Here is a 25,972-nt window from a genome sequence, read left to right on the forward strand (position 1 = left end):
TTTATGTGAATGGATATTTTGCCTGCACGTAAGGTTGTGCACCACAAGTGTGCCCTCAGAGGCCAACCTGGAACTTAGAGTTACAGATGGTTGTGAGCCACCAAGTCAGTGGTGGGGATCAATCACAGACCTTCTGAAAGAGGAGCCAGTGCTCCTCACCATGAGCCAACTCTATAACTACACACCCATTCTGGACACAAGGTCTCACTATGGAACCCTGGCTGACCTGGAACTCACTATGGCCTTAAATTCAGGGATTTGCTGTCTCTGCCTGCTGAGATTAAATGCACGAGCCATCACACCTGGCCCTTATTTTTATATGTATAACTTTTATGCCTGTATGTACGGAAGAGACCAGAAGGGAGCACTGGACCACCAAGAACTAAAGTTACATGTGGTTATGAGCCCTCATGGGTGCTAGAAACCAAACTTAAATCATCTGCAAGAGCAGCCAGTGCTCGTAGACACCAAGCCAATATTCCTTCTTGCCCCAATATTGGCTTTTATTTCTTTTGTTAACATTTTGTTTTGCTTTGACTCGCTGAAATGCACAGAGGCCTTTTATAAATCTCAGCGTAGGGGTAAAAGGAAAAGGAAAGAGCAGGCCCCTCCCCCAATCCCACACTGGACAGGGGATGCTCCGCGCCTAAGAACCCTTCTTGGAATCCTAGGATCCGTTGCAAGCGGCCCTTTCTTCTTCAGTTCTTACCCTCCAGACTTAGGCCTGTAGGATTTCCTGTTCTCAGCAAACCCAGGCCTGGTGATTGTCATAGGTGCTGCCTTCCTACCACGCAGTCAGAGTGGTCATTTTCTCCTGACCTTGGAACTGCGTGCCTCTGGAGAACATGGCCACCACATGGACACTGGTTAGGTCACCAGTCAGCATCTCCGTAGTAAAGTTTTACAATTTCAATTTTCACAGTAGGTTACTTATCCATTCTAATCTCTAGTTTCTGCAACTTTAAAGCAAGGACAGTGCACTGTCACGAGGAGCCAAGGCGCTAAAGCACGCTTGGGAGCGGTGGTGTGTACCTTTGCACCCACCATTCGGGAGACAAAGGCAGATGCATTTCCTTTGAGTTCCAGGCCAGCTGGGGCTACACAGTGAGATTCTGTTTTAAAAAAGCAAATATGAACAAACAAATGAAACAACTACTATTTGGTAAATAATTAAAAAGACTAAAACAAACCAGTAGTATAAGACCTTTGCTCACTTTGAGGGAGGGTTTCTCTATGTAGCCCTGGCCAGCCTTGATCCTTGTATCTCAGTCTCCCAAGTGCTTTGATTATCGACAGGACTGTGATACTATGCCCAATTCACTATGGTCTTATTCTTTAATTGTACAGGTTTGCCTCATTGTATGTGCGTGTGTGTGTTAGTTGTGTGGAGGCCAGAAAAACCTGCCAGATTCCGCTAGACCTGGGGTTACAAGTGTCTATGGAAGGCTCTGCTTGTTCCATGGATGCTGGGAATTCCAATTATGGTCCTTAGGTTTGTTCAGAATGCACTCTGAACTTATGAGTTGTCTCTCTAGCCCCTTACCTTTTGTGAGGGGTGGGGGTGATGTGGTGTGAAGAGCTGTGGGCAGAGTCTCATGTAGATCAGGTTAGATTCAAATGTGCTGTATAGCTGAAGATGACCTTGAGTTTCCGATCCTCCTGCCGCTACCTCCAAAGCCTGCACTCCTGATCAGTACCGCTGCTGCCATGTTCAGTTTATGTGGCACTGGAAAGCTAACCCAGGATTTCCTGAGTCCAGTCAGGGTTTTATGGAGCTTTATCCCAAGCCCAGATGAAGGTCTTACCTTGTCCTCCCTCCTTTGTGTGTGTCATGGAAGTGTGTGTTCATGCGTGCACATGTGGTGGCTGCTAGAGGCTGATGTCCAGTGTGTTCCCTGACTGCTTTCTGCCTTACTTATTCAGTGGACCTGCAGCTTACCAATTCGGCTAGGCTAGCCAGCTAATCAACTTCAGGGGTCTACTTACACCCAGCCTACCAGCTCTGGTGTTTCAGCCCATGCCAGCTTTCATTAGAGTGCTGCACAGGCCCTCACGTTTGAGTGGCATTACCTCCTGACTAACTCGCCACCTTCCCACCCTCCTCACGCAGTCCATTCTCTAAACAATTTTAGTCTCTTATCAAAAGTGCCATGTCTAAATAGCCAGCTAGCTCAAAGTTACCAGTTTGTAAAAACGCCACCTCCTCCTCACACATTACCTCAGGCTTACTATCTCTGCCTGTTGCTTAGGCAGACTCTCACTTGGCAGGCCAAGCTGGCCTTGAACTCCCAGTCATCTTGCCGTAGTCTTCTGAGAATTTTTTTTGTCTTGTTTTGTTTTTTTCCGAGACAGGGTTTCACTGTATAGTCCTGACTGGCCTGGAACTCACTTTGTAGACCAGGTTGGCCTCGAACTCAGAAACCCACCTGCCTCTGCTTCCCGAGTGCTGGGATTAAAGGCGCGGGCACCACGCCAGGCTTGAGAATTTTACCTGAAAGTAAAGCAGTTTGTGGGAACTCACCTTCTGGACCCTGGAGAAAAGCCTTGTTATTCCTGTCAGCATGGTCTTTGCTCTCTTAAAAAAAGACAAAGAGAAAAAAAGGTAAGCCACTATTTAATAAAAATGTAAGTAATATAAAAATCTGATACTGTCTAGATATATGAAAATCATCTATGAATCAACAAACTGGGCAAAAGACAAGAAAAACCATTTCACTTAGGAAACATTATGGCAGGAAGTTTAACCTCACCCCAAGTCATGAAAATGAAATTAAAGCCTTCATAATGAGATGCCAATGAAGAAATGCCACAATAGTTGTAAATCCAAATGTATTGGAAAATCAGTCTTTACAAAGTTGAAGACATATGAATATGCAGCTATTCCATTCCTTCATATTTACTCTAGAAAACTACATATGCATATACACTGGAAAATATAAGAATGTTTATAGCAGAGGAGTGTGAGTTATTTGAAAATTGTAAAAACAAACAAACAAACCTAAAGTAAAATATCCACTGACCCATAGAAATAGCAGGAAAGAAGCTATAATGAAAGGATCAATGTCGAAGATATAGACTGGCCAGGCAAGGTAGTGCACATCTTTAATCCCAGTAGTTCAGAAGCAGAGGCAAGTGGGTCTCTCTGAGTTCGAGGCCAGCCTGATCAAACAAATGAAGTGAGTTCCAGGGCAACCAGGGCTACACAGAGATACCCTGTCTCAAACATACAAAAATTATTACTGAGTGAAAATTATTATGTCTCCTGTTAAATAAAACTAAATTTCAAAACCATGTACCGAGTAGGTGGATGCAGGAAGATCAGAATTTCAAGGCCATCTTCAGCTATATAGTTTAGGGCCAGCCTGGAATAAATAACATTCTGCCCAAGAAAACAAAACACAAGCAACCTCTGAAACGCCCGCCACTCACTGTCTGCAGGACACACACACATGGCAAAACTGGACTGGAAAGGCAAGCGAGTGCTAAGAGTAAGCCCTGAAACACCAGTGACACTCAGGGAACCTCTGGGAGCTGGCAGTCCAACATGAGTATTTATTTTATTATTCCTTTGGGGTTTTGTTTGCTTGTTTTTTTGAGACAGTCTTACTATGTAGCCCTAGCTGATAGGGAACTACATAGACCATGCTGGTCTTGAACTTGTACAGATCCTTCAAACTCTGTCTCCTGCTTCTTGGGATTGTTGGTGAGAGCAATCACACTAACAGATGGGCCTTTCTCTTCTGCTGGTGTAATAAAACACTCTGACAAAAGCACTGCGGAGACAGGGTTTAAACTGCTCTTGGGTTCCAGAGACATACAATCCATCATGGAGCACAAAGGGAGGAGATAGGGCAATAGACAGTGGAAGAAATAGGAGCCTTCTTTCTGGTCACACTGTACCTACACTCAGGGGCCATCTTTGGGTAATCTACTTCCTCCAGTGAGCCTCCACCTCCTAAAAGTCCCCCCCACCCCAAAATCAGCACCATCACCTGAGGAGCGAGTGTTCAAACAGGTGAGCCTCTGGGCCGCCGTCCCTAATCAGACCGTATTACACTGGTTATCATTTCATACCATGAGGGCTATTATTATCTTTATACCACATGCTAAATTTATCATTTTTTGTATGGTGGAAATATTTAATTAGAAAACTCTACTCTTTTGGTAGTGAAAAGAAATTTAAAATAAAGTATTTCCTCAAGATCTCATCAGAAACAGGGTATAGTGGCTCATGCCACTTTTAATTCTAGCTCTTGGGATGCTGAAGCTGAAGGAGTTCTTGGACTGAGGGGAGCCTGGACTAGAAGAGCCTGAGCTACAGTAACACTGTATCTACCCCATCCCAATAAACAAACAAGACCAGACACCCAGTGTTAGTCTGAAACCATACACTGTATCAAACCAAATGCATACACTTTTTTCACTATATATATTTCCACAACAAATTTCAAAGAATAAATTAAGGCATTTTAATAAATGCCTCATTTAAATAAATAGAATTATAGTAAATATAGTAAGTTGCATGAATGTGGTCACTTCCCTTCCTCTCCCCTTTCTCCCCTTTCTTTTCAAATGGGATGTCACTATATAGATTAGGCTGGAGTCTGTTTCTTGGCTTTCTGCCTCTGAGTACTAGCACCTCCACCTTTCTATTTAAAGAAGCACTTTATACCATCTCTTTATCATACCTGAATTCTTTTTTAAAAAAGATTAATTTATTATATGTAAGTACACTGTAGCTGTCTTCAGACACTCCAGAAGAGGGCGTCAGATCTCGTTACGGATGACTGTGAGCCACCATATGGTTGGTTGCTGGGATTTGAACTTAGGACCTTCGTAAGAGCAGTCAGTGCTCTTACCGGCTGAGCCATCTCACCAGCCCCCATATCTGAATTATTAGCATTATAACTCTTCTTAGTTTATTTTATTTTTTTGAATATAGGGTTTTTCTATGCAGCCCTTGGTTGTCCTCTGCCTCCCCAGTGCTGGGTGGGGTTAAAGGTGAGTACAACCATGCCCCCAAATAGATACATTGTAAAACAAAACAGAACAAAACAAAAAAACAACCATAGCGTCACAAACTCCTTTGAATCCCATATTCTTTTAGTCATCATCTACTTTTTAATAAAGAAACATGAGAAGTACTTCTACATGCTCAGCTATGCAGGGTACAGAGGTGAACAAGACAACTCTACTGCTCCCCCCTCCAATTTGAGACGGGGTCTCTCTGTAACCTTAGCCATCTTGAACTCATGATGTGGACCAGCCTGGCCTGAAATACACAGCGATCCTTCCGCCTCATGAGCCACCAGCTTCCCTATCACCTGCAGGGATCCAAGGCTCTTTTGCTATACAGGAAAACTACAGCCCACAAGCATCACTTCCCAAGATGTTTACTGACTACTAACTTAGGTTTTACATGAAATTTGAGAAATAGTGCAGTCATTAATTTCATGATAAACTTTGAAATACATATTCAAACTATAATAAAGACCTGTATTTTATTTTTCTACTGAGCTGTTTTGAGGCAGTCTCATATAGCTCAGGCTGTCCTCAAGCTTGCTATGTAGCCAAGTATGGCCCCCACCTCCCAGTACCAGGATGGTAGGTTTGTGCTACTAAGGCTGCTAAGAGATATTACTTTAAATTCCAAACTTATTTAGCCCTGGGATCCCTTTACTGCAAGGAGTAATGATACCACTGTTGTAGATTATAGTGGAGGAGGCAGCTATAGGGCATGGGTGTAGCTGAGAGTATGATTCAAAACTCTTGGTCACAGGCTGGAACAAGGTTCTACATACTCCACTTGTTATCCTTTTTACTTAGTTCTCTTGGACTTCGTTAAGCTGGGTCATAATGGCCCACACCTTTTATACCAGCATTTGGGAAGCAGAAACAGGTGGATCTCTGTGAGTTTAAGGACAACTTGGTCTACAAAGTGAGTTCTAGGATAGCACTGAGTGAAACCCAATCCCAAAAGAGCAAACCAAACCAGGGCTGGGGAGGAGCTCAGGTCATACAGCACTTGCATAGCAAGAACACAGCTCCGGGCTCCATCTCCAGCATTTCATAGATTGGGTACAGGGATGTCCACTGTAAACACAGTGCATTAAAGGTGGAGGCAAGATGACCAGAAGTCATTCATCCTCCACTGTACAGTAAGTTCAAGGCTAGCCTATACTCTGTGAGACGGTTACCAAACCAAACCAAACCAACCTATACTAAATTACATTTTGTTTGGCTTTTATCTTAGTGGTGTTAGAGATCAACTCAGGGCCTGGTACATGTTAGACAAATGCTCTACTACTAAAAGACACCCCAGCTAGTTAGCCAGCTAGCTCACTCTCTGTCTGTCTGTCTACCTATCCATCTGTAAAGTCTCACACTCATATAGACTGGTCCTGAACTCTCAGAAATCCTCCTGCCTCCCGAAGGCTGAGATTTCAAGTATGAGCCACAACACTTAGGTCCAAATTACATTTTCAATATCATTTAAAATACTTTTTTAAAGGAAATATTTATTTTATGTTTATCTGAGTACACTGTTGCTGTCTTCAGACACACCAGAAGAGGGCATTCGATCCAATTACAGATGGTTGTGAGCCACCATGTGGTTGCTGGGAATTGAACTCATGACCTTTGGAAGAGGAGCCAGTGCTCTTAACCCCTGAGCCATCTCTCCAGCCCCTTTAAAATACTTTTAAGAAAAAAACCAACAACTTGCAAGAACAGCCAGGTGTGGGGATGTACATGTAGGTCTTTAATCTGTGAGTTCAAAGCCAGCCTGTTTTCTACACAGCAAGTTCCAGGCCACATAGTACTACATGGAGAGACTCTGTCTCAAAACAACAACTACATAAGTAGAAAATACAATCACATTGATGAACCAAATAATTGCACAGAGCACTATTTCTGGGGCAGGGAACTGGGCTGGCAGTAATGGGGATCAAATCCAAGGCCTTGTTATATTAAGTCGGCACTCAATTGTGTGGACTGAGAAAGACTGTATGGAAATTAGTGAAGACTAGTTGTTTCCATTAATTTCATTAGGGAAAAGGACAGCTTTGGCTGGAAACTATGACTCAGTTATCAAAGTGCTTGTCATTAAAATGTAATCCTAGACATATAAAAAGCCAGGCATGGCGGTAGATACTTTATAATTCCAAGACTGGGTAATGTGGAGACAGTCAGGCCAGTAACTAATCAAATCCAGCTCACCTGAGTTCTAGGCAGGCAGCTACTTCAGAAAACAACAACAACAACAACAACAACAACAACAACTACTGACCTGGTATAAAGGCACACACCTTTAAATCCAGCACTGGAGGCAGACACAGGGGAATCTAAGTTCAGCCTGGTCTACAGAGTTCCAGGGATACCAGGGCTACACAGAGAAACCCAAAACAAACAAAACAGGAATAACTAGTAGACTAGCTCCTCAATAGTGGCATTTAAAGTTGACCTCTGGCACCCCAAGAGTGTGCATGCACATGTGCACAGCACAATCAAACATATTTATGCTACATTTTTTGCTCCTACTCGCCCAGGTTTGGGTTCCTGGAGAAACACTGGGACTACAGAAGGAAAATTAATGTGCCTCACCCCATCTCCTGCACCCATGCAGGGGCTCACAATCTTAGGTGACCCAACACCCTCTTCTGGCCTCTGGGGGCAACACACACACACACAGGATGCACAGACATACATGTATACAAAACACCCATATATACACACACACATACAAATAAAGAATTTTTACTACGAAGGCAGTGTGATATAGGGGAAAAGTTAGGAAACTAAAGTCTAAAGATCAAGTTACAGATTTCTTTGAACTTCAAGCTTTGCTTGGAAAAGGAAGAGTCTCCCTGTTGTAAGGGTTCAACAGGAACAGTACAGAAGTCCGTCAGTGCTCTTCAGACTAACTTTCTCTCACCTGCCCCCCACCCCAACCCCACTGTTGTTCTGAGACTGTCTCACGGAACTCAGGCTAGTCAAGACTTTGCTGCATAGCTGTGGATGACCTCCAAGTTTCCATCCTCCTGCCTCCACTTTGTGGAGTGTTGAGATTATAGCTTCAAGCTTTCTAGTCCTAGTATTTAAGTATGTGACACTGATTTTAACATTTCCATGTCCTTTGAGATAGACCCTGTAAATCAGTCGGACAGTCTGCACACATGCAAGCACACACCTATACAAAGTTGCACACAGGAAGCTACTGAAGAAAGATTCCTGCAACCCTGGGTAGACTGCATGGGCTTGGTTAGCAAAAGTAACTTCACAGCTAGTCAATTAAGGCTGATTGTCTCTTTAACTCAAAGAAGGAAACACAAAGATAATCAATCCCCAATGCATACAGCCAATAGGGAAAGGTTGGGTTATCTGAAAACCAGGTATGGGTTCATGCCTATAATCCAACCTCTAAAGAGGCTAAGACAGGATGACTGTCAGAGTTTCAGGCAAGCTTGGGCTAAAGAGTGAGACTGTCAAAACAAACAAATAAACAACCACTCAAAAGACAATTTAACCCCTATTCCAAAAAAAGACTGAATATTAATTGAATGGGTTCTGGAGATGAATGGAACGCAGTAATGTTTAAATTTCCCCTGAATCACAAAGGTAAGAATTCACAGATAAGAAAGGAAACTTAAGGTGCCATTCCTCTAAAATTTTGCTTTGCTTTTTGTGGGAGACTAAAAATGAGTAGATCAAACGTTGGGGTTTTAACATCACATGCCCTGAATTCACTCATCCAATGTCAACACGGAAACAAATACTAGCAGCCAATGAATGCCATAGGTCTGGTTTAACTAGCAATTTAGATGAATAGAACACAAACTACCAATTACACCTACAAATCTTATCAACATCAACAGCACTGTAAATGATAACAATAATACTCCGCATTTTCCCCGTACCCAGGAGCTAATTCTGCTTTACATATATGATCTCATTATTTCATACTCCAACCCTGAAGGTATATTTTGGGGTTAGCTAATTTTTACTACCAGCATCTCATAAATAACTTGGAAAAATTTGAAGGCCTAAAAGATCAAATCCAGAAATAAAATCTCAGTGCATAGTTTCATCCCCTCACACACTCAACCTGCGGGTGGCGACCCGAGGAGAGGTCTAACAACCCTTCACAGGGATCCCATATCAGATATCCTGTATATCAGATGTTTACATTAAGATTCATAACAGCAAAATTACAGTTACGAAGTAGCAACAAAACTAATTTTATGGTAGGGAGTCACCATGTGGAACTGTACTAAAGGGTCGTAGCATTAGGAAGGCTGCGCGGACCACTGCTCTAACATCAGGCTGCCAGTTGCAAACCGAGTTCGCACAATCTTTGAGAAGTGCACAAGGATCACACAAGCATCACAGAGGATAGGTACCCTCTGGGACTTTAACAAGGTTAAACTACATTAACATATTAACAGCCGTTCTGTCCGTTCATCCTCCGGTCCCAGGTCCGCAGCCCCGGGTCTGAAGGATGCCCTCTTGGAGGATCACCGACACTGCTGCCCTCATTCCCTATCTCGGGGCAGTTCAAATACACGCTCCTTTCCCTCCTTCATCATTGCATCCCCTGTGTGGCTCAGTCCCCTTACCATGAGTCCAACACTAGGACTCCTGCTCCGGTGACCCGCACACACCGCCAGCGGCTGGATCCCAGGCACCCGTCCTGCAGTTGTGAAGCAAGCTCGGGTCGTGTGGCAGGAAGCTACCCAACGCGCAGTCGCCGCGGCTGCAACCACAGCCCAGCGGAGGGGCACCGCGCCACCCGCCCCGCGGCCGGAAGCGGGCAGCAAGCCTCGGCGTCGCGGTGGCCCGTCCCAGGAGGTCCGCGCCTAGGTACCTTCGCTCGCTCTTCAAAACATTCCGGTCACCGTGGCCAGCCTCGTCTGCGCGGGCGTGCCCGCTTCTCCCCGGCCCCAGCAGGGGCGCGCAATGGAACGTCCCGCGGGGGGGATTGTGGGAGGCGCACGTTCGAGGGGTGGGGGCGAAGGCGGCGGCAGCCGTGGCTGCCGTTGGTAGCCGTGGGGGCGGGGAAGAGAGGGAGGCGAGCCGAGGAGGAGAAGGAGGAGGAGGAGGAGGAGGAGGGAGGAGGCTCGGGCTCGCGCCAAGGAAGGTACGCGTGAGGGCCGAGAGGGAGTCGGGAGCGCGCGAGCCGGAGGCCCCAGAGCGAGCGCGTCGGTGCTGGCGGCGCGGGGCGGCCGGAGGCGGTGGTTGGAGGGCGCAGCTCGCGACCAGTCCGGACCCACTCGGAAGCGTGCGGGCGGGCGTGCGCGCTGCGCGGCCGGAGTCGGGTGAGGGAGGGAGGGAGGGAGGGAGGGAGGGCGGCGGGGAGAGCGCGCGGAGGGAGGAGTGGGAGGCGGGAGGGGGGGCACGCGGCGCCCTTCGCTGGCTCGCTCGCTCCCTCCCTCCCCAGAGCCGCCGCCGCCGCCGCCGCTGCCGCCGCCGCTGCCGCTCCCGCCGCCATTTTGGGTTCGCTTTGCGGAGGGGGGAGACGATCCCGGTCTCGGTTGCCGGACCCGCCTTCTCTCGGTTTCCCCTTTCCCGACCTACGCCTTTGGCTTCTCCTCTCTCGCGTTTCCGCCGGTCCGCTTACCCGCTGGCCGCCTCCTGACAAGCGGGAAGGGTTACAGTGTGGAGCCAGGGAAGCCGAGGCGCCAGGCTGCCACCCTCTCTCTCTCCACTTGCCTGCACTCGGCGCTCTCGGCCTCGCACGGTGAGTAGTGCGGTGTGAGCAGGCCTTTGAAGGCCCCAAGTAGTCTCTCCTTGGCTACCCGGGATCCGCTGTCACCCCCCCGGACCTGGACCTCCGGGAGAGCGGGGTGAGGATGGGGGAAGGGAGAGCAGGGATAGGGATCCTGAGCTTACCGGGAAGTCCCTCTAGGCGGGGTGACGGGGTGTCCCTGACCAGCGGGCTCTTGGTTTGGGGGAGGGGGACGGGAAAGTAAGCGAGTGGAGGCGGAGTCGCTTGTGCCCCTGACAGGTTAGTTTGTGTAGTAGGCCCGATTGGAGCATCCCCCAAGATCCAGTTTATGTCTGTTTAAGTAAGGGACAAAAGTAGCAAGGGAGATGATCTTCAGCGGGTAGTTTACCTGTACAAGATCTGTGGTGTTCTCGAAAGGCGGAAATATATGCAGACATGACATAGTGATCTGAGTGTTAATAAGTTTAATAAATGTCACTGGTTAGTTTCTACTTGGAAAGAAATGTTTTGGGTCTTGAAGACCAGATGGTCTGTTGGTTTATAGCTGCTCTGTTTATATGTGTATAATTCGAGGATGGAGAGTGTTCAGGAAGAGTTTGCCTGCATTTGGGGAAGTTCCCTTTGTAAGTTAGCTTATTTAAAAACAAATGCTGGGACATGTGTTCTCTAGGTCGATAAATGTGCATGTATTTTAGCATTAGTATGATTAGTATGATAATACAGAATGCATGCTAAGATCAGGAAGGGGAGAAACTTGACATAGTCTGTGCCTTTGAATAGAGTCAGTTGTGTAAATATGAAAGCCAGACCAACATCCTCAGAGTGATCGCTATTAGGCTGAGAATAAGGGGAGATGTTTTTGACCGTGTGGATTTATAGTAGTGCATAAAGTTTTTATATTCAGAGTACTCTTTCAGTTCGTAATCCTAAAACTGTAAAAATTATAGGAGAATAGGAAATCCCGGCATAAAGAGGTACTTTTCCAAGGTCATGTGTTAAATTAGTGGCAATGTTGAGATATTTTGATTACTAATTTAGTAATGTATTGTCCATATTATCATAGTGCCTCAGGAGATTGTTATTGCCAAATACAAGTGTATTTTGAAAGTAGGTAAATATGATTGGTTAGATTATGCTTGGGAGAACTTAAAAGTGTCAAACATGTATAGAATATACACTGTCCTATATGAGATAGGTATTTGTAATTTTGTTGTGTTTACAAAGCAAGCAGACCACTTCTGACAGCTTAGTATGTATGAAAGTTCCAATGTGTTGCTGGGCAGTGGTGGCACATGTTTCTAATTCCAGCACTTGGGAGGCAGAGGCAGGTGGATTTCTGAGTTCGAGGCCAGCCTGGTCTACAGAGTTGGTTCCAGGACAGCCAGGTCTACAGGGAGAAACCCTGTCTCCCAAAACCAAATAAATAAATAAATAAATAAATAAATAAAAAGTTAAACTGCTTCCACAGCCTACTTTGTATCTGTATAGCTGTTGTTTGTTGCTGGTTGGGTTTTTTGTGTGTGTGTGTGTGGGGGGGGTGGGGGGTCAGGGGGAGGGTCAGGGGGAATAGATTAACCCTGCTAGCAGGCATTCTACCAAAGAGCCACACTCGTATTTGGGCAGCTTGACTTTATTTCTGCCAGTGACAGGATCTTTTCGGACTCATCCAACAAAATAATTGATTCCTGTCTTGGGGTAAGAATTATCAAGATCTGTTGATTAGGTTGTTGGAATAGATAGGGATGCATAAGAGGGGAGTTGTGAACATACAGAGAGCAAATAAATCTGTGGAACTGAAACCACCAACCCTTTTTAAAAAACCAGTCTGAATGTGGCACACACTTGCAATCCAAGCATTCCGGAGGCTGAGGCAGGAGGCGCCTGAGCTCAAGCTTCACATTAAGTTTAAGGTCAGCCCCTGGTTACAGGAGGCCTGGGGTCCACTCTAGCTCCAGGGTATCTGGCACCCTTTTCCAGTCTCTGCTGATGACTACACACTACACACACACACACACACACACACACACACACACACACACACCCTTTTCCAGTCTCTGCTGATGACTACACACTACACACACACACACACACACACACACACACACACACACACACGAGAGAGAGAGAGAGAGAGAGAGAGAGAGAGAGAGAGAGAATATGAATTTAAAAGCTACTTAATTTAGAAAGAATCTAGGCAGATGGACACAAGAGTAGCATCATCCAACAGGTGGTATGTTTGTAATTAGAGTATATCTTCTTTGACATTTTCCTTTTGTTTTGAAAAAGGGTCTTACTCTCTATATAGCCCAGACTAGCCCAGGACCCATTATGTGGCCCAGGCTGGCCTCAAATTTGAGGCTTGTAATGTTCTTAACATAGCTTTCTGGGGTTACAGTCATGAGCCAACTGCCTGGATGCTTTGGCAGTTTCTTTTGGCATTTATGAGTAAACTGTTTTTGGGATCTGTAAATTATTGATATGTGCCTTTGGATATTGGAACGTCTTGGCTGGACTGTAGGAATTCTTCGAAAGGCTAATTTTGTAGGACAGATCCCCACTTGGAAAACGAGGAAAGGATCTTTGAACTAACTCGACTGTACTATTGGGATGTTTCCTAGTCTAGAGGATATATATATATGTATATGTATATATCCATATCCATCCTGAGAATCGGAAGAAATAGAGACCTTACGTTTAGTGTGTAGATGAGCAGGCTGGCTCAGACAGAGACCTCTGGATGGCTCCGGCCTGAGTGCTGGGGTAAGAGCATGCATCACTGTGCCCAGCTACTATGTGTGCTTTCAGGAGCTTCAGTTGTGGTAGAGTAACACCAATTTGTTCAGAGGGTCTTGTTTTAAATGCCCACTTTTTTCTTGAATTGTGTTTGGGTGTAAATGTATTTAAGTTTGAAGGTGAATGCTGGAGCAGACCTTGTGTGTCATCAGGAGAACTTGACAGGCATGGTGACTCATCAGCACATTTAGAAAAGCCTAGGCAGGAAGGAAGATTAGTGTGAATTCAAGGCCATCCTGGACTACATAGTGAGTTCTAGGCTAGCCTAAGCTGTAGAGTGAGACTTTCAAAACACCAGAAAGGGAAAAGAAATTTATTTTCTCAAAATGTATTTCTGCAGTTAGTAAATAATTGTGGACTATGTTTGATAAGGATATAGTCTCATTTTTGAGAAATAGTGTCTTTTTCTGTGTTGTATGTTAACACAGATAATTCATCTTCCTGATTCTTTTTGATTTTTGTTTAGTTATAAGCACATTTCATTATTCCTACATGGAGAACACTTAAGATGAATGGTATTTAGTGTCTGTTGTTCTAGATATTTGAATCCATATGAGTCTATGACTTGCATAATATTGGGGACTCTCAGACTAGTATGAATCGAGATTTTACAACTTGTAAAGGGTTTTTGATAATATTTATTATTTTAATTAATAATTTATTATTTATTACCTGTATGTGCTTGATATGTGTCTGGGTATGCTTGTCATGGTACACATGTGGAAGTCAGGACAACTTTGTGGAGTTGGTCATCTCTCCATCTTTGTGTAGTTTCTGATCAGAATCAGGTCAGTAGGTTTCTGAAGCACATATATTTACTGAGTTACATTGTTGGTCTTGTTCATTACTAGGAGGCTATAAAATGCATATACTATATGTAAGGTTATATACTTAAAATCCTTTCAGGGGCTAAAGAAATGGCCATTAGTTAAGAGCACTTACTGCTTTTGTAAAAGACTAGGTTTGGTCCTCAAGTACTCAAATGGCAGCTCACAAGTACCCATAACTATAGTTCCAAGGGATCCAACGCTTTCTCTGCAAGTTCTTGGATGAATGTGGTAGACATAAACTCATTTTGGTACAATCATATACTCATAAAAGTAAAAAAAAAAATTTTTTTAAAGTGCCTTCATGTTGCACCGGTGTGGTGGAGCAAGCCTTTAATCCCAGTAGCTTGCTTTGTTTTTTGAAAAAGGGGTTTCACGAGTCCAGGATACTACTGTTTACCTGAAGGAAATTTCTGTAAAAAGGTCTTGATGACATTTGGGGGTATATAAAAATGAAAAAAAAAATCCTTCTGGATGTGAAATTCAGGAATCATTTGACAGTTACCCATGAAACCACTATTTGAAATTAAAAAAAAAATATTGTACTTTTAAAAAAGTAGAAGTTTAAGAAAGGTTTATTTTGGGACTGGAGAGATGGCTCAGCGGTTAAGATCACTGACTGCTCTTCCAAAGGTCCCAAGTTCAAATCTCAGCAACCACATGGTGGCTCACAACCATCTGTAATGAGATCTGACGCCCTTGTCTGGTGTGTCTGAAGACAGCTACAGTGAACTTACATATAATAAATAAACCTTTAAAAAAAAAGGCTTATTTTGGACAAGGTATTTTAACAGGATAGACTGTGGGGGTCTTAGTGCTTTGAGTGTTTTGTCTTTTTTATTTTTTAGACTTATTTTATTTTATGCATATGTTTTATGTATATGCATGTGTACCATGTGTGTGTCTGGTATCTGTGGAGGTGAGAAGAGGGACTTGGATCTTGAGAACATACAGTTGTTGGCTACTACGTGAGTGCTGAGCACAGTATACGCATTAATAGATATTTATCTTTCCATCCCTTTTTTGTATTAGAATGGCCTCTGTAAAACTTTGTGAAAAGTTTAGTGTTCTCTCCAATGCTTAATGAGTATGTCCATGGTGTTGCTTTGTTATATATGCCATATGCCTGCATATATAGGCATAAGCTTATATTTTTCACATAAGCATGTGTTTTATCCTTTGTGTATTTCACATACTTCAAAATTAATTAATTTTTTTGAGGCAGTATCCCACATAATAGCCTAGGCTATCCTGGAATTCACTATGTAGCTCAGACTAGGCTCAAACTCATGAAAGTCATCTTGCCTCAGCCTCCTAGGTCCAGGAGGTAGAGGCCCAAGCCAACATGAGCTATGTATGTGGGAGGATCACTTAAGCCCATGAGTTAGAGGTCAGCCTAGGTAGCATTTTGTGATCTTGTCTCAAAAACAAAACAAAACAAATACTTCAAGATTTCTCTCTCTTTCTCTCTTTCTCTCTCTCTCCCTCTCTCTCTCTCTCTCTCTCTCTCTCTCACACACACACACACACACACACACACACACACAGAGGGGGGCACGGGGAGAGAGGGGCTTAAATTCTTATGGAAGAGTAATAGAAAAAACCTAGACCATCCAATTAAAGTGTGGCTGGGTTACATGGTAAGACCCTGTTTCAAACAAACCAAAACCAGAAGTAGAAAAGGATAATGTCCTGTTTTTACATTGTGAACTTGCAGATATCTTGCAGGGCATTGGCTTCACAGTATTAACAGTTCCATTGTCGCTAAGGTTTCCTCTGTGCTTTGCTAATAAAGACATGGCCACTTCCATTCCTGCCCATTTGTTTGTGCATAGTGGAGAAGTCTGACCGTGTATATAGTTGTGTATATAGTTGCAGTTTCCAAAAAACAAAACAAAACAAAACTTCATATTGCTATTTGAATTAAGTATGTTGGTCTAAATATTTTAAGGGATTTTTAAAGATACTTATTTTTGCACATGGAAGCAAGAGAGACAGAGACAGAGAGATGAGAGACTGAGAGAGATTACATTGAGGGGCCAGGAGAGGGTATTAGATCCCCTGGAACTGGAGATAAAGGTGGATCAAACAACCCAACCTGGTACTGGCAACGAAACTCTGGTCCTCTACAAGAGTAGCAAGTGCTCTTAACTGCTGAGTATTTTAAAAACATACTGTGTCAGCCTTCAAAAAGAATGAGATAGATTCTCTAAACCTTGTTACCACAAAAAAGGAAAATGTGCATTGCAGTTGTTTATTATTGCTTTTATATATGCTGCTAGTTCTTACAATTTTTCTGGGTTAGCTGTAATTTTTTTTTTTTTTTTTTTTTTTTTTTTTTGGTTTATTCGAGACAGGGTTTCTTTGTCCTGGAACTCACTCTGTAGACCAGGCTGGCCTTGAACTCAGAAATCAGCCTGCCTCTGCCTCCCAAGTGCTGGGATTAAAGGCATGCGCCACCATGCCCGGCTAGCTGTAATTTTTTTTTGTTTGTGTTTTCATTTGCATATATGTATCTGTGTGTTCTTGTGAGTAGAAATGGGAGAAGACTTTAAGTGTCATTCCTTCTCAGTTGCTGTTTATCTGATATTTGAAATAGAGTCTCTTACTGGCTTGTGGCTCAACTAGTAGGCTAGGTGGTAGCTCCAGCTATGTATATCCTAACTGAGATCATAAGCAAGCACCACACTGGCATTTTTTTACATTGGTCCTGGGGCTCAGAGTCAGGGCTTCACACTTACAAGGCAAGAACTTTATCAGCTGAACTACCACCCCACTCCTGTTTGTTTCTTTGTATGAAAATAGTAGCCTTTCTGCTTGTCATCCTAATAATTACCTGGAAAAGTAAGGTCTCCTGTAACTTAGGTTGGATTGCGACCTTGAACTTCTAGTCTGCCTGACTCTTAAACCTTCCAAGTGCCAGGATTATAGGCATATGCTAAGCCTGCCTCGGAAATTCTTTTTTTTTGTTTTTGTTAACTGAGTCATTAGAATTGTTATTTTAGAGTTGTATTTCTGTCATTGTATTTTATATGTTTGAAGAATCTATGAATTTTATTTTTAGTATTTATTACTTTTACTCTTAATTTTTTTTCAGTTTAAAGAAGTTTTATTTATGTGTATAGTTTTTTTTTTTTTTTTTGGCTGCATGTTTGTCTTTATCATTTGTATATCAGGTGCCTATGTGGACAGAAGTGGAGGTTCAGTTCCCTGGAATTGGAGTTAGAGATGGTTATGAGCCACCTTGTGGGTACTGGGAACTGCAGTCTTCTGGAAGAAGAACATCCATTTCTCCAGCCCCTGCTCTTTCATTCGTATATTGAAAACTAACCTCCATAGATAGATTTATATAACTCTTAAGATATTCTTTTTAATGATCATTAGAATTAATTTACGTGTGCTGACTCCTGGTAATCTATGTTGTCACTAGGGAACCCCTCTAACAACGAAAGTGACCAGAGAGTGCCATCACTGATTTTATATGTTCTCATATTAGTCAGAAAAGCTTGTTGGCTCTTAACAGATTTATAAGCTACAAGTAACATGTTGATACTTTTCAATTGTTTTAGTCATACTGACAAAATGTTAAAAACATTTTCTAGTGGAATCCATCACCACAAAGAAATGGGTTGGATTGGAGACATTGAACAAGAGCAGAATTGTTCAGTCCCAAGGCATCTTGCTATTTACAAGAATGAAATCCATATTGGTTTGATTTTTGAAGTTCTGATGATGAACACTATGTATGGGTAGTTGGGAAATTGTACTTTTGGATTTGTTTCCTACTTTAGAACCCATGTGGTGTTCATCATGAGCAGAAGCAAGACGGTGACAGCAAAGGCTGCTCTTAAGCTGAGAGAATGTTCTGAGAATAGACACTCTAAATAGTCACTCTTAAGAGATTATTCAATTATCTAATTATGTTTTATTTTATTTTGAAATTGGGTCTCATTCTTAGTTTAAGTTGGCCTGAAACTCACTATTTAACTCAGCTTTGTCTTAAACTTGATCCTTCTGCCTCAACCTCTTGAATTCTAGATTATATTTATTTGTTATCATACTTAGCCGTTTGTTTGTTTGTTTGTTTGTTTGTTTTTGAGATGGTGTCTTGCCGTTTTGCTCAGGGTGATTGGTTAAAAATACATCTCTCTAAGATGGCTGACAATTATAGCTGAGATGAACACAAGTTCTACTAACAGCATTTCATTCTTGTTTTTTGTTTTTACAATGACACTTGTTTTTTACTTAGTGTATGTTTGTGTGCATGCTCACACACTTGGAATGCACAGAGTTAGTCAGAGCTAACTCTAAGAAGTCAGATCTCGTAGGTTTTCAGGATTGGCTGCAAGGTCCTTTCCCCTCTGCGCCATCTCAACCACTTGGGTTTCCATCTCTTGATAGTGTCAGATGTTTTAGACCCATAGTAAATAAGGCATGAGTTGTTGACTTAATATTTGGCTCTATGTTTTGTCCTGTTTTCTGTACCTGATACCTAGTCATTCTTAGCCAGTTTTGTTTGTCTCAAGGAGGACTGTGTGCCAATTATAAGTTAGTTTTGTTTTGGCTTCTCAGTGTAAATGGTATTATTTGAAATTTGGACAGGACATTTTTAAGGTTTCCTAGTTCTTTACTGCTGAAATGAGAACTCCAGAGTTTAAGTATTTTCTGACTAACTCCAACAAGGCAAAATGGAAACAAAATTAAAAGATTATCTCTGAAAAGAAAAAATGAAGAATTAATGTTTGAAAAATAGGGCTCAAAGGGATTGAATCAGTTGTGTAGAACCAGGTGAACATTATATGTTTTCAGAGAAGATCTAAAGATACAAATCTTAAACAAGTAGAGATTTCATATCCAACTAAATGATAAACACAGGTTGGAAAGTTAATGCAAAGATAAAAATAATGAGCAATTTTTTCAATGAAGAAACTTAATCTATTTATTTTTGTATGCATATGTTTAATTTTGAGGAAGGAAAAGTCAAGTCATAATAGAACAAGGTTAAGATTTTGATTAACAAGGTTTTTTGCTTTTCTTTTGTGTGTGTGTGTGTGTGTGTTTTTTTTTTTTTTTTTGGTTTTATTTTTTAAAGATTTATTTATTTATTTATTTATTTTATGTATATGAGTACACTGTAGCTGTACTGATGGTTGTGAGCCACCATGTGGTTGCTGGGATTTGAACTCAGGACCTTTGGAAGAGCCGCTGAGCCATCTCTCCAGCCCAGTCTTATTTTTTTGTTGTTTATTTGTGGTTTTTTGGTTTTTCGAGACAGGGTTTCTTTGTGTAGGCTGTTCTGAAACTTACTCTGTAGACCAGGCTGACCTTGTACTCTGAGATCGTCTGCCTCTGCCTCCCCAGTACTGTGATTAAAGGTGTGTGCCACCACTTCCAAGCAACCAGTATTTCTTAAATGCTCCTTCTATGTCAGTTAAAAATAACTTTTTATATCAGTTAATTGGGCTGGATGTAGGGGCACATGCCCTGGCACTTGGAGCAGAGGTATGTAGCTCTCTGAGTTTGAGGCCAGCCTGGTCTACATGGTTCCAGGACAGCCAGGGCTACATAGTGAGATTCTGTCTCAAAAAAATATAGTGGGGGGAGGGGGGGTTAGGGGCCTGGAGAGGATGGCCAGTGGTTAAGAACACCCAGGTTCAATTTCCAGGATCCCAATTGCAACTCCAGTTCCAGGGCTCTGACTCCATCACACAGATTTACATTCAGGCAAAATACCAGTGCACATAAAATAAATTTTTAAAAAGACAGTTAATTGTTAGATAATGTCATATAATATATTTCTAAAGTTTACATTGTTAATCTGTTAGTGTTAAAAACAAAAGAACACCATAATGGAGAACTAGAAAGATGGCTTAGTGGTTAAGAGGTGCACTTGGACTTTCAGAGCATCCAGGTTAGATTCTCAGCACCCGTATGGCATCTCACAACCCTCTGCATCATCTGACCTGCTCATATGGTGCCTAGACATGTATAAAGGCAGAACACATATATACACAAAACAAAAGCTGGGTGTGATGGCACAGGCCTTTGGGAGGCACAAGACCTCCGAGTTCAAGGCTAGACTGGTCTACAAAGAGCGTCCCAGACCTGCCAGATCTTCATAAAGAGAACCTGTCTCAAATCAGATAAAAGCAACTAAGCAGGGCTAGAGAGGTGACTCAGGAGTTAGGAGCTCATAGTGCCATAGCAGGGCTTGACTCCAAGCACCCTTGTTGGACATCATGGAGTTATATGTTTGTAACTCCAGGCTAGCTAGCCCTTGAATTTCTGATTTTCCTGTTTCAGACTCGCATCTCACCTTAGAAGTAGTTTATATTGGGGGTACAGCCAGAGTTACATAGTGAGAGCCTGTCTCAAAAAAAAAAAAAAAAGGTGTGGGACAGGGGATGGGGGGCTGCCTCCAGTAGGCTGGAATTTTGATGAGCCAGCGAGCTGGGCTTGGTGATACACAACTTTAATTCCAGCATTCTGGAGACAGAGGTAGTTGAACCTCTGAGTTCGAGGTCAACATACATAGCAAGTTCTAGGGTAGTCAAGGATATATAGTTTGATCTTGTTTTTGTTTTTTTGTTTGGTTGTTTGGTTTTTAAGTGGGCTTGTGAGATGGCTCAGCCGGTAAAGGTGCTGACTGCCAATCTGAGTATCTGCGATAAGGTCGATTTCTGGGACCCACAGACCTGATTCCCTAAGGTTGTCCTCCATCCTGCACATACAAACTCTAAAAGGCAGGTCTTTCAGTGAGTTTTAACTGCTTTGAGTTTGCTTGATAAAATTTAATAAGCACAGTCATTGCCATTTGGTGACAGATAATTACTTGTTTTACTATTTTTTTTTTTTTAAAGATTTATTTATTTATTATATGTAAGTACACTGTAGCTGTCTTCAGACACTCCAGAAGAGGGCATCAGATCTCATTACGGGTGGTTGTGAGCCACCATGTGGTTGCTGGGATTTGAACTTTGGACCTTCGGAAGAGCAGTCGGGTGCTCTTACCCACTGAGCCATCTCACCAGCCCCGTTTTACTATTTTTTTAAAATTTTGTTTTGGCTTTTCTTTTTTGAGACAACGTTCCTCAGGCCTTGAAAATATTCAGGGGCAAACTTGTTTGTTGGTACACTTTCACACTCAGGTACAACACCTAGTCCACCTCTCTCCTCATTTGCATGCATACATTTAATGGAACTATGAATGGTTAGAGAAATACCAGGAAGGTTAATAGGATTCCAAATGTAGCAGAGAGGAGTAAAAATCAGGTCTGAAAACTATTTAAAGGCAATATGACGCATCTAAGAAAAACCAGGCCAACCTGTCTGATCCTTAAATGGTAGACTTGACTCTTATTGGCTATAAAGCCTGTCTTTTCATCTAAAAACGGAAGCCATAGTAAGCACCTCATGGTGATAGACTTGAGTTAGATGTGTGAAGCATTAGTATAGAGCTTTGCATAGAGTAAAAGCTTAGTGAAACATTAGGGACTTTAATTGTAAGTTAAAAATGTTAAACTTACTATCAAGACTCATGTAGTACTTATAAAATTTATGATAAAGTTTTACATTCCTTTGCTAAATTGTGTTCTATCAAAGTATGGTTATTTCCATCCCATTCCTGGTAGTAGTAATGGGATCTAAGCAGTAAGTGGTCTTCCACATATAGTTAAATTGTGATTTTGTACCAGAGACCAAAGCATTGCTTGCCTGTCTTCCTCCTCCTCTCACTCCCTTCTTCCCTCCCTCCCTGTACTGGGGTTGACCCTTGTCCATGATAGGCAAATGCTGTACTAACTCATACCCACAGCCTCATAACACTGTATTAATATGTATTCATGTGTTCATTAATGCATGTTTGTGTGAGAGTGTACATTATTTGAAGACAAATCCACTGAGCTGTGTCGTTGGCCTTTTTATTTTATCAGATCTATTGTTTGTTACTTGTATATGGGATTATTGTGGCAGTAAGCCGAGGAATTCACTTGAGAGAAGAAATAGGGTATGATTGTGAAGAGCAAGTTTGAGTTTTTTCCATTCAGACATTTTACTTATATGTAGAGGAGGTAGTTTTTTGTTTTTTCTCTTTCATGTAGCCCAGGTTTGCCTTGAATTTGCTATATATGACCTAGAACTCTCCTGCTCTCCTTCCTAAGTGTTAGAATTGCAGAAGTATTTCACTGTATGCAGTTATTGTTTTGTTTTTGTATGTGGTGGTAGGGATTAAGTCTAGGTTTTCATATGTGCCCTAGTTGGAAATGGTAACTTTATGTTGCTTTCCTAGATATTTAGTGGCACGTTGCCAAATAGACAGCAAATAACATTTGTAAATTATTATGGTGATTTCAAAAAATTCATAAATAATTCTACCATATTGTCAGATTATCATATATTGTAGTTACATAAATGTGTATCCTACTAATGTAATTAATTTTCCAATTTGTTCATAATGTTATAAACATAAATGGTATATGGGTTCTATGCCATGAAGCTAGTGTTGACTTTTTTCTGTTTATTGGGGTAGGGTAGTCTTATGTGTGCCAGGCTGTCCCACTCCAAGGATGACCTTGAACTTTTTTTTTTTTTTAAAACATGTTTATTTATTTATTTATTAATTATATATAAGTACACTGGAGCTGTCTTCAGACACACCAGAAGAGGGCATCAGATCTCATTACAGATGGTTGTGAGCCACCATGTGGTTGCTGGGATTTGAACTCAGGACCTTTGGAAGAGCAGTCAGTGCTCTTAACTGCTGAGCCATCTCACCAGCCCAACCTTGAACTTCTGATTGTCCTGCCCCCACCTTCCCAGAGCTGGGGTAGAATCCAGGATTTGATATGTATTAGGCAAGCACTCTATCAGCTGACCCATATCCTTTTTACTTCTTTTCAGTTTCACTAGTTTGTTCTGGATTGTTCCAGAGATTTGAACATGTAAACCACAAAAGTACATTTAAAATGAATGTTGAATTTGCTTCTTTAAGCAGAAAGGCAACAGTTCTTAAATCTTTATTTTTCTTTGTAACTATATTTTAAATTAAATATGCTATAGAAGGAAACAGAATATGTTATACATAACTTGGCACTCTAATTCTGGATAGAAACATCCCCCAAACCGAAAAAATGCCATTTACAAGCCGTATTACTTCAGACATTCAAAACAGCATGCCTGTTGTAGCTGTAGTGGTCAGTTCTTCGGAGGTTGAAGGAGAAGGATCACAAGTTCAAGGCCAATAATAAAATGCTGTCAAAACAGTAACAACAAAAACTCTGCAGCCCATGGTCTAGAACATTTGATGCCAGAAGTTTTGATTGGGGGCTGTTGGTTTTATTTATTTATTTATTTATTTATTTTAACTTTCAGATAGTATAATATTGATTGAATGAACCAACACTGATTTGTTAGAAGCTTTTGGGAAAGTACTCTTTTATCAAACTTTAATATTTCTGTATTATTGAACATAATTCATAGAAATTCTGGTAATTAAAACTAAAATCAAATTTAGTTCTAGTTTTGTCATTGCTAAATTGAGTGGAAAAACTTGTTTTTCATGGTTCTGAATCTACCACAAAAACCAGTAGAACTTTATGTTTTATATGGAGAGAAAGCATGTTACAGAACCACAAACACTCTTAAAGTATAAAACATTTTACACTGATAAAAAATTGTTTGAAGGATAAGGTTTCTTTTTCAGGATTGGAGGCCTGGATCTTTAGTCAGTCATATGTTTTGTTGTTGTTTTCTTCCTGTTTATTGTTTTGTTTTTGAGACAAAGTCTCACTAAACTGTCCCTTCTGGCTGTGAACTTGGAAGTTCTGCTTCAAAGCTCTCAGGTTTGGGCATTATATGCATGCATCATTTCGTACAGCTATGTTTTTGCCATTACTCAGGCAAAAACTCATACTCATACTCAGGGTCCTGCTCATGCCAGACAAATGATACAAATGATACAGATTAAGCTGCTCTGCCAGATAGATATATGACATCAAAACAAGCCTGTCAGTCCTCAAGAAGACTGAATTATTTGGGTCTGAGAGATGACAAAAAGTTAAGAGCTTTTTGTTCTTGCAGAGGACTCAGGTGAGATTCCAAGCACCCACATTGTGACCGGAGATCATTTGTAATTCCAGTTCTAGAGGATTGTCTTTGATGAGTACCAGGCTCACAACCATCTGCCATTGGGTCCCTTGCCCTTTTCTGGTATGTCTGAAGACAGCAACAGTATACTTACATACATAAAATAAATAAATCTATTTTTAAAAATGCTTGAACACTGAAATTGACAAAAAGCTTAAAATAATTCATTTTTAATCAAATGAATTTTGTTTAAAAATGTGGAAAATACATTTCTTTAAAATTGAATTTTCACACCAGGCATAGTGATGCTCATTGTAACCTCAGCATTCTGGAGGCTGAAGAAGGAGGGCTTTGAGCTTTATAGGCAGAAACAGATTAAAATAACAGATTTATTTCTAGGTTGTATTTGGGTTTGGACATCAGTTGCAGAAGCTTCCTGGTTGGTTTGTAATGGTTTTTAGTCTGGGTTTCTCTATGCAGACCTGGCTGTCCTGGAACTTGCTTTGTAGGCAGGATAGTCTTGAATTTACAGATGCACCTGCCTCTGCCTCTGAAGTGTTGGGATTAAAGATGAGCACCACCGTGCTAGGCAAAGATCCGTCTTAGCTGTATAACAAGTTCAAGGCTATCTTGGGTTACATGAGATCCTTTGTCAAAAAAGAACAAGATACACACACACATACACAGAGAGAGAGAGAGAGAGAGAGAGAGAGAGAGAGAGAGAGAGAGAGAGAGAGAGAGAGAGAGAGAGGAGGAAGAGGAAAGAGAAAGAAGGATCTCCCTGAACCAGCCTCAAACTTGCGATCCTTTTGTCTTAGCTCCTGAAGAGCTGTGATTTAGGAATGGACCTCCAGGCTCAGCTGGAACAGTGATTTGTGCTGTAGTATTGTGGCTTACTCATATCTACAGAACAATGAAAGGAAATATGACATTTTAAGTGAATTTACAAGTAAATGATTTGTATGTATTCTAAAGACATTGTAATTTAACTGATACGCATATAAAACTGTTAGATATATATACACATATATATGTATGTATAAACGATATGTGTGTGTGAGTTCTGCTGTCCTTATTGCTCCTTTCTTATATGTTAATTTCTGATAAATTTTTGTTATGATCTATCCTGCAGGGAAAGAGATGCTGGTTGCAAGTTTTGGAAAACCCTATTTTTTTATGGAACAGTGTTCTGTAAAAGTTTTGTAAGATCCCTTGGCAATAACACACTTGTGATGGACCCTAGGAATACTGCTATGTTAGGATTGGGTTCTGATTCCGAAGGATTTTCAAGAAAGAGTCCTTCTACCATCAATCCTGGCACTCTGGCCAGCAAAAGAGAAGCAGAGATAGAGGGTGCCACAGAAGAAGAGGATCCTCGCAAGCGGAATCGAGAAAGGGGCACAGAAGCAGGAAAGGAGGATGGCTCGACGGATGCACAGCAACAGTTTTCAGTGAAAGAAACAAACTTTTCAGAGGGAAACTTAAAATTGAAAATTGGCCTTCAGGCAAAGAGAACTAAAAAGCCTCCAAAGAACTTGGAGAACTA

At 41.7% G+C, this 25,972-nt stretch overlaps 2 protein-coding genes across 20 annotated transcripts in view; one reads left to right on the top strand and one right to left on the bottom strand.

Annotated features, from left to right (window-relative positions):
* Dap3 (death associated protein 3) overlaps nucleotides 1-10,960 on the bottom strand; it is a 30,411-nt gene extending 19,451 nt beyond the window's left edge. For 2 of the 13 annotated variants that reach the window (NM_001164533.1, NM_022994.3), the window contains exons 1-2: nucleotides 9,615-10,029; nucleotides 2,522-2,575 (exon numbers count right to left, since the gene is read on the bottom strand). In NM_001164533.1, coding sequence (NP_001158005.1) covers nucleotides 2,522-2,575; nucleotides 9,615-9,617 — 57 coding nt within the window. In that variant the 5' untranslated portion in view covers nucleotides 9,618-10,029. Of the gene's footprint in view, nucleotides 1-2,521; nucleotides 2,576-9,614; nucleotides 10,281-10,615 lie in introns of those variants that run through there. The other 11 variants (NM_001368419.1, XM_006501863.4, XM_006501864.3 and 8 more) reach the window with 11 other exon arrangements.
* Ash1l (ASH1 like histone lysine methyltransferase) overlaps nucleotides 10,161-25,972 on the top strand; it is a 128,962-nt gene continuing 113,150 nt past the window's right edge. For 4 of the 7 annotated variants that reach the window (XR_001783666.2, XM_006501141.3, XM_017319499.2 and 1 more), the window contains exons 1-2: nucleotides 10,344-10,735; nucleotides 25,559-25,972. The exon at nucleotides 25,559-25,972 is cut by the window's right edge and continues 103 nt beyond it. Coding sequence is in view for 6 of the 7 variants with exons in the window: in XM_006501141.3 (XP_006501204.1) it covers nucleotides 25,659-25,972 (314 nt within the window). In the remaining variant the exon portion in view is untranslated. Of the gene's footprint in view, nucleotides 10,314-10,343; nucleotides 10,736-24,420; nucleotides 24,550-25,558 lie in introns of those variants that run through there. The other 3 variants (XM_030252468.1, XM_006501142.3, NM_138679.5) reach the window with 3 other exon arrangements.

Source organism: Mus musculus, chromosome 3 (assembly GCF_000001635.26).
Source record: "Mus musculus strain C57BL/6J chromosome 3, GRCm38.p6 C57BL/6J".
NCBI classification, from domain to species: domain Eukaryota; kingdom Metazoa; phylum Chordata; class Mammalia; order Rodentia; family Muridae; genus Mus; species Mus musculus.